Source organism: Liolophura sinensis, chromosome 8 (assembly GCF_032854445.1).
Source record: "Liolophura sinensis isolate JHLJ2023 chromosome 8, CUHK_Ljap_v2, whole genome shotgun sequence".
NCBI lineage: Eukaryota > Metazoa > Mollusca > Polyplacophora > Chitonida > Chitonidae > Liolophura > Liolophura sinensis.
This window is the reverse complement of record NC_088302.1, coordinates 36,228,545-36,241,621: the sequence shown is the minus strand read 5'-3', so window position 1 is coordinate 36,241,621 and position 13,077 is coordinate 36,228,545. Positions and strand designations below refer to the sequence as shown.

General features: G+C 40.0%; 1 protein-coding gene across 1 annotated transcript in view; it reads left to right on the top strand.

The window, feature by feature from the left end:
- The window catches only part of LOC135473475 (sushi domain-containing protein 2-like), a 28,506-nt gene that overhangs the window by 7,281 nt on the left and 8,148 nt on the right, over positions 1-13,077 (top strand). The window contains exons 4-14 of the mRNA XM_064753326.1: positions 671-775; positions 2,536-2,710; positions 3,382-3,630; positions 4,910-5,085; positions 5,850-6,040; positions 6,915-7,196; positions 7,605-7,876; positions 9,683-9,820; positions 10,764-10,934; positions 12,173-12,306; positions 12,690-12,822. Of these exons, the coding sequence (XP_064609396.1) occupies positions 671-775; positions 2,536-2,710; positions 3,382-3,630; positions 4,910-5,085; positions 5,850-6,040; positions 6,915-7,196; positions 7,605-7,876; positions 9,683-9,820; positions 10,764-10,934; positions 12,173-12,306; positions 12,690-12,822 (2,026 nt within the window). The remainder of the gene's footprint in view (positions 1-670; positions 776-2,535; positions 2,711-3,381; positions 3,631-4,909; positions 5,086-5,849; positions 6,041-6,914; positions 7,197-7,604; positions 7,877-9,682; positions 9,821-10,763; positions 10,935-12,172; positions 12,307-12,689; positions 12,823-13,077) is intronic.

Here is a 13,077-nt window from a genome sequence, read left to right as displayed (position 1 = left end):
GGAGCCTTGGTGACAAAAGGCTTCTGACTCTTCGTGAAGCCCTGGTCACAGTAAGGGCTCTCCGTGTCCGTGGAACCCTAGTGACAATAACAGTTCTCACTGTTCGTGGAAGCTTGGTGACAATAAGGTTTCCCACTGTTCGTGAATTGTTCTAATTCATTCTTTGGGCCTCGGTGACAATAAGGATTCTCACCGTTCGTCGTGCCTTGGTGACAATAAGGGTTCTCACGGTTCGTAGAGTCTTGTCGACAATAAGCGGTCGACAGTGCTGTTTGTGCAGTCTAGACGTTCGTTAAGCACGACTTGTAAAACAAAGAGATGATTCACAAGCACTGTAGCGTAAAAGTCTACAGTGATGTGGTTTTACACAGCTTGGAACAGGTTAGTTCAGGCGGAAAGTGTTCCCATTGACACTGAATAGCTTTATATCGACGGTATGGTTATATATATATATATATATATATATATATATATATATATATATATATATATATATATATATATATATATATATATATATATATATATATATATATATATATATATATACAGCAGATCTATTTGAGAGCGATTTTGTTGTTGTTGGTTGGGATGGTGATCGTATTCTTAATCGTGGAGTCCATTTTAGAAATGCCCATGCGTTGTGAATGTTCTGTTTCTTCTTTCGCAGAACCTTCCTAGGAACACTTTCCAGGCCGTGTTGTTAGCCGACACTTATAGCACGTTCGTTATCTTCAACTATGCCAGTGTGGTAGAGGATTCACTACATGCCAAGGTAAATTTGATTCAGCAAAATTGATAGTGATAATTATATGTTGAATGAACTTAATCACATGTATGCGGGAACTGGAATGGCACCACATAGATATAAAATGGTGCATATTTGTGTATGTATTTGCAGCCTAGGTAGGCTTGATATACAGATATGCACGAATGAGGACAACGTCCTGGCTGTTGTTTCAAGGACAAGACAGCATCTGGCTAAACATATTTCAATGGAAAGTAAGATACTCACGCTTTCTAAAAAGTATCACAATTTATTAATTTAATGAGATTTCACCGAATAACATGTAAATAAAATGACAATACTGCACAAATGACTGGTGTGGGTCGAGGCAGCCATCTTGAGAATTTTATCCAGTCAAACATGTTGCTATCAGGTTGCGCGGCCTAAGCTCTGACGTAGCTTTTACCCATTCACTCTATGAAGTGACATATGATAACACAGAACTACTGCATAAGACATCATTTTGAGATTGTTTACAACGACATGGTTACATATAGCCGAAGGGTCATTTTACCAAAAGTCCTGTGGAGCGGGTCTATTTCATTTACGGGCCACCACAGATGTAAAATCAGTTGATTTACAAGCGGTGTATTATTCAACAACCGTATCACAAATTATCTCAGCCAGTAGAATGCCGTCTCGGTCCAAACCGCATTCATCTCCCGAAATACTGGTACATTTTTTGTCGTTCATTTTAGCGTTTAGTCAGCAGTTTCTAAGTAACACGTATCAGCGATAGTGATAAATTCATTAGGGATGCCCAAGGATTACGAGAAAGATTAAAATTAATTAAATCCTAAGATATGATTTTTTGTCTCTGAATTTATTACAACTGAAGAATTTAAATTTTGTCTTGCGTCTTTCTTGCAAACAAGGTATGTATTTTCCTGTTTTTTATAAAACACAGTAAAATTATTGAAACGCCGTGTTCAATCCGAGGTGCTTTCTCTGACGTGCGCGATAACTTGATCAGCACTGCTCTCATCTCTGAAGCCAACACTACAAAATTAAAGCATAAAATCCAGAGAAAGTCGAATGCATAGAACAGACTCTATTCTTTAATTAATTGGTACTTTGATTTACCATTTGTTTCAGAATTGAACAGGAATCTAGTTGTACAATCCTATTGTAAGTTTGTAAACATTCAATTGGGGTCAATATCACCAGCACCCCAGCCTCCACCCCACCTGAACAAGGAATACCCCAGCCGTGCATCTGCAGCTAGGCTATTTAAACAGGTTCTTTGTAAATGATACTGTAAGCCTACTGTATCAGCAGTTCGAGCAGTTGAAGAAATATTCTTTCAGCATGTCCAATTTCCGAGAAAATTATACTCACTTGGTCCTTCATGGCCAAAGTACACAAGTTTTATCAGCCATACTTTACTGCTTACACTATTATACGGAAACTATCTTCGACGTTAGAGAGCTAGAATAAACGTGACATTATCTTGCTCTCAATAATGGAGACGTGCGGAAGCTACACTTTTACTGGGTTGAAGAAAAGTTAAATAAATATTTAATGCGGGTGTAAGATACTTTGAATCGTTGTCTTTCAAAGGACGTGCACATTAGTCAGGTACTGCCTTTCCCTTTGAGAAAATGTAATCATACGAGAATTATACTCCTTTTAACTTTAGAATCAACCACAAAGTATGTCAGAACAGTCTAGCGATGCAATTTCTAGTATACCCGAATTAGGGCATCACGTTTTGAAATAGCGTCCACATTTCGCCGTCTGATTTGTAGGCCGGAATTTACGCTGGGGATAATGTACGCTGGACACCGGTTTTGCCTCATAATGAGCAGCTGATCGAGGGTATCGAGAGAATCCATGGTACCAGTGACAAAGTGGGGCGGTTCATATTCAAAGTGAGCGACAACCGTGTGGTCCGCGGGGGCTGCACAACGAGTCTATCCGGAGGTAAGACAGGGTAACACTTTCTGGAGAAGAAAACAGAGTTCAATTTTATTTAACTATGTCTACGATGCTTTGGGGGTCTATAAACAAAGCATAGACTCTATACATTATTGTAGTATAGACTTATATTGGTTTGTTGGCTTTTCCGTTGACCGTTTAGTCGTTTGATGACGTCTTTTTGGTAGGTGTGTTGATCTATAAAATTTGGTTTGTTGAATTCTTAATGTAACTGTTACCTTTTATTACCCTCTCGCGCACCGTTATAATGACCATTGCTCCTGGGTGCCTTCAGGATTCCACCCGCCATAATGCTGTCCGCCGTCGTATAAGTGAAATATTCTTGACTGAGGGGTTAAACACCAGGTGCAATCAAATAAATAAATAAAAATAACAGTGGTTTGCTAAATTAATTCTTTGTAATAGAGCTGCTCAGACTTTATCATTTTTATAGAAAACAATAAAGGCTAAAGAAATGGACTTTAGTACTATTAGCACTATAATTAATCATAAGTAGACTTATGCAAAACATCAGAAACACCATAGATTAATGGTATCGGATTTTTAGAACCACCATTTAAAATAATGAGCTTCTAAGAATTGCTGAGGCTGTGTTTAATGAAATTTCACTGATTAGATTTCGCTGAGAATAAATCTACTGACGCTTTCTTTTACAGTTCCACTAGAGGCGTCTCCAAAGTTTGCTGGGATGTATGGAGGGGAGATAATCGAGGTATCTGGACCGTGTTTAAATCAATATGCTGAAATTCAATGCAAGTTTGGCGATTCGATTGTGAAGGGTCGTAGAATTAACGATCACAAGGCAGAGTGCACTGTACCAATACTGAAGGAAAGAGGCAAAATTTCCCTCATCCTGTCAGCGTCATCTTCACCACATTTCAACTTCGTCACAGACTTTACTATTGGTAAGTTTTGAATAGCCGTTATGAAGTTATTCAGTCGATTCGCTATTCCTTATTATCACTGGGGACAATCCTTTACTGCTTTTTGCGAAGTACTCGTGAAATAATTCTTCTTTGTTTTACGAGCCCGACTACAGTATAAACCCGGATTGGGTCATACCAAAGACCTTAAAAATTATGCTTGTTGCGACCTCCCTTGGTGTTCAGCACTGAGAGGTTAAAGCAAGGAAACAGGACTGGCTGGCACGGTGTCAGTATAATGTAGTGTGTGGGGTGTCATGTCGGATGTCTTCGGCATGATACTTCAGTGACGGCAGCACTTGGGCGGCATGAACTCGCCCTGCCACAAGAAGACACAGTACATGTACACTCACCTAATGACTCGTCGTCGTCATATGACTGAAAAATTGTTAGGTACGGCGCAAAACTGAAGACATGTACATGCATACATATACAACTACAGTGTGCACAAAGAGTGACGGTTTCCTGAAAAGGACAAATGTGTACGCCGCTGGTACCGGCTTTTTTGGGCGGACAGTATTCCTATATAAGGACGTCTCTTGAATCTTTCTGAAATGCTATAAACATAAAGCTGTGTTAGGAGTGTTAGTTCATGAATTGGTTTAAATTGGATGATGGATATAGCTTATGTGCCATTCGTTATTGCTGTACATGCTGGAGTGTTGTAGACTTCGCTATACAGATTGTCGTAGTACATATATCGGTCATTATGAAGGACAGTTGTGGATTGATATTGAGAGCTATGTATGTATGCGCGGGATTTTACGTTGTTCTTAACCATTTTTTAGTCATATGACGACGAGGAGTGTTTAAGTGTGTGTACATATTTTGTGTCTTTTGTGGAGGGGGAGTCCATGCTGCCATAATGATGACACCACTGAAATACCATGCCGAAGACACCAGACATGACACCCCTTCCAGTCACATTATACTGACACCGGGCCACCCAGTCCTGTCACCTGGCTCTAACCTCTGTGCTGAGGGCCCAGCGAGGCAGCAACAAGTACCATTTTAATGCCTTTGGTATGACCCTACTCGGATTTGATCCCGGTTCTCCCGGATATGGGCTATGAGTCACGTTGCTGGGGGGTGTGTAAGTTGCTTCTGTTTAAGCATTTACATGCACATGCACAGAGGGAATAAAACCTTAATTGGGGTGAAATTGAGAAGAGGCCAGATTTCACCAGTTACTTGAGACCATTTGCCAGTCGTGGTTGCTCAGCATGATTTTGCCCTCTTTCATATTATTGTATGGTCACAGTGTTGCCTGGACGACTTCCAGCCGGGGTGAAAACGGATTACTTGGGGCCTGAACACGGCTGGAACGAGACAGACGCCAGCAGTTTGACCCTCCACTGGGACAACGATAGATTAAGCTTGGACCCCAAGGCTAAGGTCCAAGTAAATCTGGTGGGATACAGGGAAGATGAGATTGAAGTAAGCTGAACCTTGTGTTCCACTGATTAATTTCACGTAATACACGAGTAGTGTAACTCAGAAAAACGAAAGGCTCATTTTAACTAGATATGTCGGCACTTTATTTAGCCATCATCAGGATATCATCTTTTATATTCACCTCTTATGACATCCCATGGCTTTAAAGTCAATACATAATACTAATTTTTGCTTGTTATATTATCTCGCTGTTTTATTCTCCTGTATCTATATCCCATCATGATTTAACAGTCTGCATGTAGTCTCCATATTTTAGCTTTACCTCCGTACTGAAGTAAATATATGACTGCGGGCACAAACACGAAGCACACTTTTGAAACCAGCTTTGGAGAACCCTGGATCGGCTCGTAAATTCGCTGAAGGCCACTTATCTTCCACCAGTATAGCGTTCACACGACGGGAACCTTTGTCAGCGACTTGTCAGAGGTGGCGTTTGCCATCACCGGTGATACTTACCGCTGTGGTACAAGTGAAAAATTGAACATCGAAGAGTTGAAGAGATATGCAGTTTTAACTATTAAGATCCTATCGTTTCATAAACCACAATCAATTAAAACATTAAAAAATGACATGTAGCAAGGGGCTTTAGCTCACTCACCACACGAAGGATGAAGTTGTCAAGACAAAACATATTGGTATGTGAAACAAAACTGCAGGTCGCTTTGTCTGAGCTGTGCCCTGTATAATCACAATTATTCATTCTTATTCAAAGCCAGAGTTTCGTAAATGTGTGTGATTTTTTGCAGGCCTACTGGACAACTCTTGTAACATTAGCGGACCAGGTTTCAAACAGTAAAGGTAACCCTTCATATATGGGTCAAAGCACTGGAGTGACCTTTGACCCGGCGCAGTTCCGGTGTTCTGGTGAGCAGTGTCACCAATACGAGTTGGGAATCATTGAGGTGAAACTCGTAGAAGGACAAGCCAGTACACAAAGGTATCATATGCTAAAACTCGAGACCCTCCTTAATACAGAAATAATTATACAACTTGTCGCATTGTCGAATGGAACTCCATTAAGCGCTGGAAAATAGACAGATTTTGCATTTGAATTCAGAAGTCCAGTAGTCTTTTTGTGTAAGGTGAAAAAAAACCCTGAAGTGGCGATGTGGTAAGAATAGGCCAACATAGAAACCTATGGTTCAAATGCATTTTACTATACGTCGAAAGAATTCTATATAAAAAATTATTGTCTTTCGACTGACATATATTTCATGATAATGTTTTCTTTGTCTTCGAATAACCTAAACCCAAACATTAGTTTTGCAAATAAAACTCCGTATATGAAATTCTTGTCGATATCAACATCTTTATTTTGATGTACAGCTATCCAGTAATTAGGAAGCTGACATGCTTCTTTGTATGTATGAGTCATGATAACATAATGATACGTCGAAATATAGATTTAGCTTATATGTATCAAAATGAATATTTTACACGGTACACTCTGACTACATAGAACTTTAGTAAAACAGAAATGGATACGCTATTGGGTAGTGTAGTGCTCTGATCCTGGACACACTTGACACTCTTCACATGTTATGCGTTGTGACTGCCAAAAATGTTACTTTAAAACAGATACTGGGAGTACACTGTAAATTATGTAATTATCTATAAGAAGCTGTAGCGGACCTGAACACTACAGATAAGTCGCCGACATCGTACGTCTGTTTTCTTCAAACCAAAGTTTTCCGTTTCTAATTCTATCTTAAGAAAAAATCCGGAGATTATCATATTTAAATCCCAACCAAAAAATAGAAATTGTACTTCACCCATTGTGTGAGATTCAAGCTTTGCTTTTTTCTGGTCAGATCTTTGTTCAGTCATAACCTCCCTCTTGGTTGGTTCATCACGGACGCCATGGAAGCAGAGCACGGACACGAATGGCCATCCGCTCTTTGCACTCAGTGGGATGAGAGAGATAAACAGGACGTTGATTGGCTCGATGAGCTCCTTAACTGTCCGTGCACCATGAACCAAGCCATGGCCGATTTCGGACGCTGGCAACCGGATGTCGGCTGTAACATATTTACCGGAAGTGTATGCTCTTACCACCAGGGGGCTGTCCACTGTGTCCGCTCGGTGCATCCAACGTGAGTTTTCATGTCAGCACGAATCCAACAAATCCATATCTCTACATTATGTACTGGATGAATTCGCAGATAGACGCAGATGCGCACATTGGAGCCTTTATCACCATGGAACAACTCGCCGGCACACGCGTGGCAATGTTACTCCGGCCGTATTAGCCGGTGTCCTTGCCAGGTAAATGGTTAAGACACTGGTCCTAGGCCAATAAGCACGCGGGTTTGAATCCAGTTCTCGCTGTTCCGCTGCGGCTTCAAATCAGGAAGTTTGCCAGGTACCTATTGAATGCCTGGTATATATTGTAAGTGAAAAAATAGACGACGTTAAACACCAAAGAACTACGAAAGTAAATAGAGATAGCCTTTCATGCATGTCATTAACGTTTTTTGTCTTTCATTTTCTGTGGCACACAGACCAAGCGGAGCCGGCAACCAGTGTTGTTATTCTGCCGACGGTAATCTGAAGTACGCAGCGGACTCTTATCAAGGTAGCACTCCGGACAAAGGTCATGCATGGGGTGCGGCGCCATACCTAAAGCCTGGCTACGTTCCGGAAGAGTCCCACTGGATTGATGACGTTGTGTCGTTCTACTACTGCTGCCTGTGGACCGGATACAAGGACTGTGACAAGTACATGGACCGTCGACCAACCAAAGACTGCGTGGACTACCAGCCGCCGGGAACCGGTAATTACACTGACTTACGAATTATTTCCCTTGTTTGGCTTGAGTAGTGACAAACTTTTCCGTCCCAGTAAAGATTCTAGCCCGGACTCAAGAATGAACGCCGCATTACGCAATTTAAGTGTCCAGAGACATTGCCTACAATAGCATAGACTACCCCGTCACAGAAAAGTAAATGCGATACATTTCATGTTATACGAAACCTTATTTCTAACACAGAATTTTCTTCCAACTAATGGCTAGGACTGACACGTGGACATGAGTCTATCTGATAACATGCAAATCTCACTTTAATACGTGATTTGGCCAAACATGAATTTCTTGCATCTCTTTCCGTTAGAAATTTAAACACTGGTTATTGAACTGGCACAGAAAAGCCCTGATACCAGAATGGGTCGGTCATTGAGGGGGACTTACCTCGCCTGCCTTTCGCTGGATGCTGGATGGTGTCACTACAGTTAAATTCACGCAGTGAACTTTTTTTAACTTGTAAAAGGGTCGCATTGCGTCAAAGCAGTGCTGTGAGAGAAACCTTTATAACTGTAATTTGCTAATGTTCTATGCAAATTACTCGCTATGCAAAAACAACGCGATTAGTTTTGATTTTGAAATGAATATTGCTATTTTGACGTCGAAAGCCACATAAATGTTTCTTGGTTTTTTACCTGTTCTCTCCCTAATATGGCCGAAATTCTGTCAATGTGGGGTTAAACCCTAATCAGTTATTCATTGATTTTAATCTCCCGACAGATTTTATCTACATAAAGTCCCAGTCATGCCTACACTTATGATCGGTTAAGATAATGTGCGATAACTGTAGTAAATCTTGGACTGAGTTTACGATAAGTCATGAGTGACTTAGCGAATCTTGATGAATGTGGTGAAGATATCATCAGCGATTCCAGCATGCGCAAAACCAGGTGCGATCAGCAGCGATCTACACAACTTTCAGCTATTCAAGTTTAATCGATCGGGCTTTGTCGTGCGAGCTGTACACACGAGCGAAAACGGTGTACATTAATCATATGCACTCTTTGTCACAGAGTGCCTTTGATTCCATGGCCTCACATTTCTACCTCGGATAAATAAGTCCTGCAAGAGTCGATGGTCAGTTTAGGTGTGACTGCAAGCAATTGCGGTCATGGTAAATCGGCCATGAGTGACCACGATCTGAGCCGGGCAGAGTTAGTAGGTAGTTATTCATCCGATGGTGTGACTGGACCTTTGTGACTGGACCTTTACGATGGGAAGGTTTCTGATTTCACTTTACATACTGCGAAATGATCCGCAATAAAAAAAGAAAGTGAACAGACTTGATTTTTTTACAGAAATCGAAAAAAGTACTCTACTATGGAAAATTGTTCGGTTTTTTTATTTATTTTATTTATTTATTTGTTTGATTGGTGTTTTATGTTGTACTCAAGAATATTTCACTTATACGACGGCGGCCAGCATTAAGGTGGGATAAAACCCGAGGGAAACCCACGAAAATTCACGAAAACCAAAAGCCACCGGTTCCGAAATCACGCGAAGTCTCGGCTACTAATAAAGGCTCATCTGGGATGTTAGCACGAGATGTCTAACCACGTGATCTAAAGGACAAATGAGAACAGCATGCACACTTTACACCTTGGTGTTTGATTGTGTGTGATAGATTCAATCTGAATTTATATATTTATTTGATTGTTGATTAACACCATACTCCGTGGACGTAGATTGATATGGTGTCCTTCATATTCTTGGCCCTAAATGCACATGCGTCGAAGTTTGTGACTGGTCATTCTTTATAGCCTTTTGTTTTGATTTCAGCCGTTGCGTTTGGCGATCCTCACATCATTACTTTTGACGGCATGTCCTACCGCTTCCATGGACGGGGCGAATTTATTATTGCCCAAGTCGATTCGTTCGTGCTACAGGGACGATTCTCAGAACCAGCTTTATCATCTCGTAAGTAGCACTAACACCTGCGTATTACTTTAAGAGGCTTTACAGGGAGATTTTTTGAGGAGAAAAAGTCGATCAGCGTAAATCCAGTCGATTTTTTGCTATTATTTTAGAATAGCCCAAATATTTCCCTTTCACACTATACCCTGCGTACACATGTTACCGTTAAAAATCAGTAAAACGGTTGCGAAAGTTTATAAAGCCAGCGGGTAGCATTATACCTGTTTCAAACGTTAGAATCATTTTAATACTATAAATAGGACAGGTAAGTGTCTGATATTTCCTGAAAGGCAATAATTTGCCTTTCTTGGAAAATGTAGAAAATTTGATTTTATCAGCGAATACGGATTTTTTGTTCAAAACTCTCTGGTATAACCTCTTTAATTGATATCTCGGTAATCAGCTAAAACGTCATCCAGGTAGAAGCCCAGATATATATAACCATGTCAGAAGGCCATTGGAGTATTACTAACACAAAGTGTAATTTTCTGTACACCTGATTTCTTCAACATCAGATGTTTATGATTTCATTATTTTATCAAAACTCTGACGCTCTTCTTCATCTTAGGATAAACCTTCATTTCCAAGAAAGAAAAAATGAAGTAATTTCATATACAGCGTGTGCATATGTATATTAAACATGTATATGTTTAATGATTCTTTCCCCCTTAAATAATTATTAATCGTTATTCCCATTCAAATTCAGTACCGAGTAACAAATATGACTGCCGAGCGTAGAGTCACGTTTTCAGGAAAAAACGCTTGATCCATCCAGCCTTTAACAAAGTGGTTCAAAACTGTTTACTCTTGTGTAGTACGTCATTTTTTGGGGTCTAAAAAAACCCACTTAGGAGTACACAAGTATTTGTGACGATACACCAGGAACGCTTTGTTGTCACGGCATTCTATTGTGTCATGCGCTAAATTCTGTTACAGCGATAAATTTCAAACGTTTCCGTTCTGACTGGTATAGCCCTAAAGACACAGGACAGCTCCGACACGGTGGAAATTCAGCTCGCTCCGGCAAATAGTGTCGGTGACATAGGCCTTGATGTTATAGTGAACAACGAGCATATAAATTTAACTACTGATTCCATGTACTGGCAGGACTTCAGAGGTAAGTTCTACAGCAAAATCTACTACTGATAATACTGATGATATGTACGAAAATACGTCTACATTTCAGAAAAGTTCTATATTGCATAGACGTCAACGGTTATGCGCATATTAAATGTTGTTAAGAGTATTCTTAACAGTAGACCAAGCTATATGTAAGCGAAGTGCCCGAATCCCATTTCAGACTGTCAACAGCAAAATCGTATATTCACATACAGAATAGAAAATTCAGTTCCTAAAGATCAGTTTCATTAATAAAATCATTGTTACAGTCTTTTGGAATTATACATGCATATAATTTTAACGTAAAGTAATTACCTAAAGGTAGACGTAGTCAACAGTTTCAAACCATGTCAGAAGGACAAACAGTTATAATACCCGATGCGTCAAATACCTTCTGTCAAATCTCTATTTTTTGGTAAAAAAAAGTATCGTACTATACCAAGCTGTCAACAGGGTCCCGCTTATTTGTATCACAGTTTGCCCACACAAAGATCTGTACAGCAGTTGTTGATGGTATGATTGCATTAAATGCTTCAATATCTACATCACATTTCATCATGGTATCTGGAAATCAGCGATTACCTACATGAAAGTTCCTTCATTTGTATGCCAGTCGTTAATGGTATTGGTGCTTCCACTTTTGTAGATCAGCCGTTAGTGGCACTGGTGCTCCCACTTTTGTATATCAGTTGTTGATGGCATTGGTGCTACTATGCTTTTGCATACATCAGTTGTTGATGGTATTGATGCCCCTGTACTTGTGCATCAGTTGTTGATGCTATTGATGCTCATACATTTGTACATCATTTGTTGATGGTATTGAGGCTTCTATATTTTGCACATCACTTGTTGATGGTATTGACGCTCCTTTACTTTTGTATAATATTTAATGAACGGTATTGATGCTGATATATTTGTATCACAGTTGTTAAATGCTCCCATATGTACATCACAGTTAATCATGGTGTCAGGAAATCAACGGTTACAACATGAATGGCCCTTTATTGTATATAAGTCGTTGATGGTTTTGGTGCTCCTACATTTGTACATCAGTCGTTGATGGTACTGATGCTCCTATGCTTTTGTATTATAGTGATATTTACCCACATAAAATACAGTCGTTGTGGTTGGTCAAAAGGTGTGTGACGTCATTGACCACGTAAATTGTCAATATGATCCAATAAAACACATGACTATGTTAAATTAAGTGGGGGGAAATCGAAAATCTCTCTCTAGGTGTCTCGGTGGTGACAGAGCAGCGCAGCAGGCAGAAGAACGTTACCGTCCTCCTGGAATCTGGCATTGGAGTGCAAGTGGCGGCAAGTTACGGATTGCTTAATGTGATCGTCACCTTACCACCACAGTTGAAGGTACGTCAGGACGGACAGGGATGCAGAGGTCAAAATTGTCTTGATATTAGTGCAAGGTACAGCTTTACCTCCGAATGTCAAGAAAATAACACGGGCTGAACATACCCCCAAAATGACAAAAATCTTAGTGAAAAAACAGTGACTTTTGACCCAATATTTACTCAATGCCAACTCTTGCACTATTTTCTTTTCCGAATATATAATGAAAGACTTGCAACATAGAGAGTGAAACCAGAGCAGTGACGACAGTGTGATAAATGGCAAATTGTCATTTATTATCTCATGTAAACTTTGTCAATTTAAATCAGTTAGGGTTTTATTTTAACTTTGTCGCTTAGAGTAACCGGGCCATGGTACCATGTTGATGTGTCTTCCTATTCCAGAACAGCGTATCGCGCGGATTGTTTGGAGCATGGGATGGAGATCAGAGCAATGACCTTATGCCTAATGGTCAAACAGCTCCCATTGGAAGTGCTTCGTCACCAGAAGATATATACAACTTTTTCGCCCTGACATGTACGTAGTTATTCCTATCAGAAAAATGTTGCTATACGTGCATTTTCCTTAGCTCAATAAGATATACAGGATAATTACCATTCTTGAAATATTTGATATTTTTTTAGTTGCTGAAATTCGTTCATGATCCCAACTAAAGTATAAATATACCAGTGAGCATGATGTCAGCACACGTGTACATGTTCTTATAAGATTCAGACTGTTTACTAAATATGGTTAAAAGGTAAGGCCTTTGGCGCTCAATTGGTTTGATCA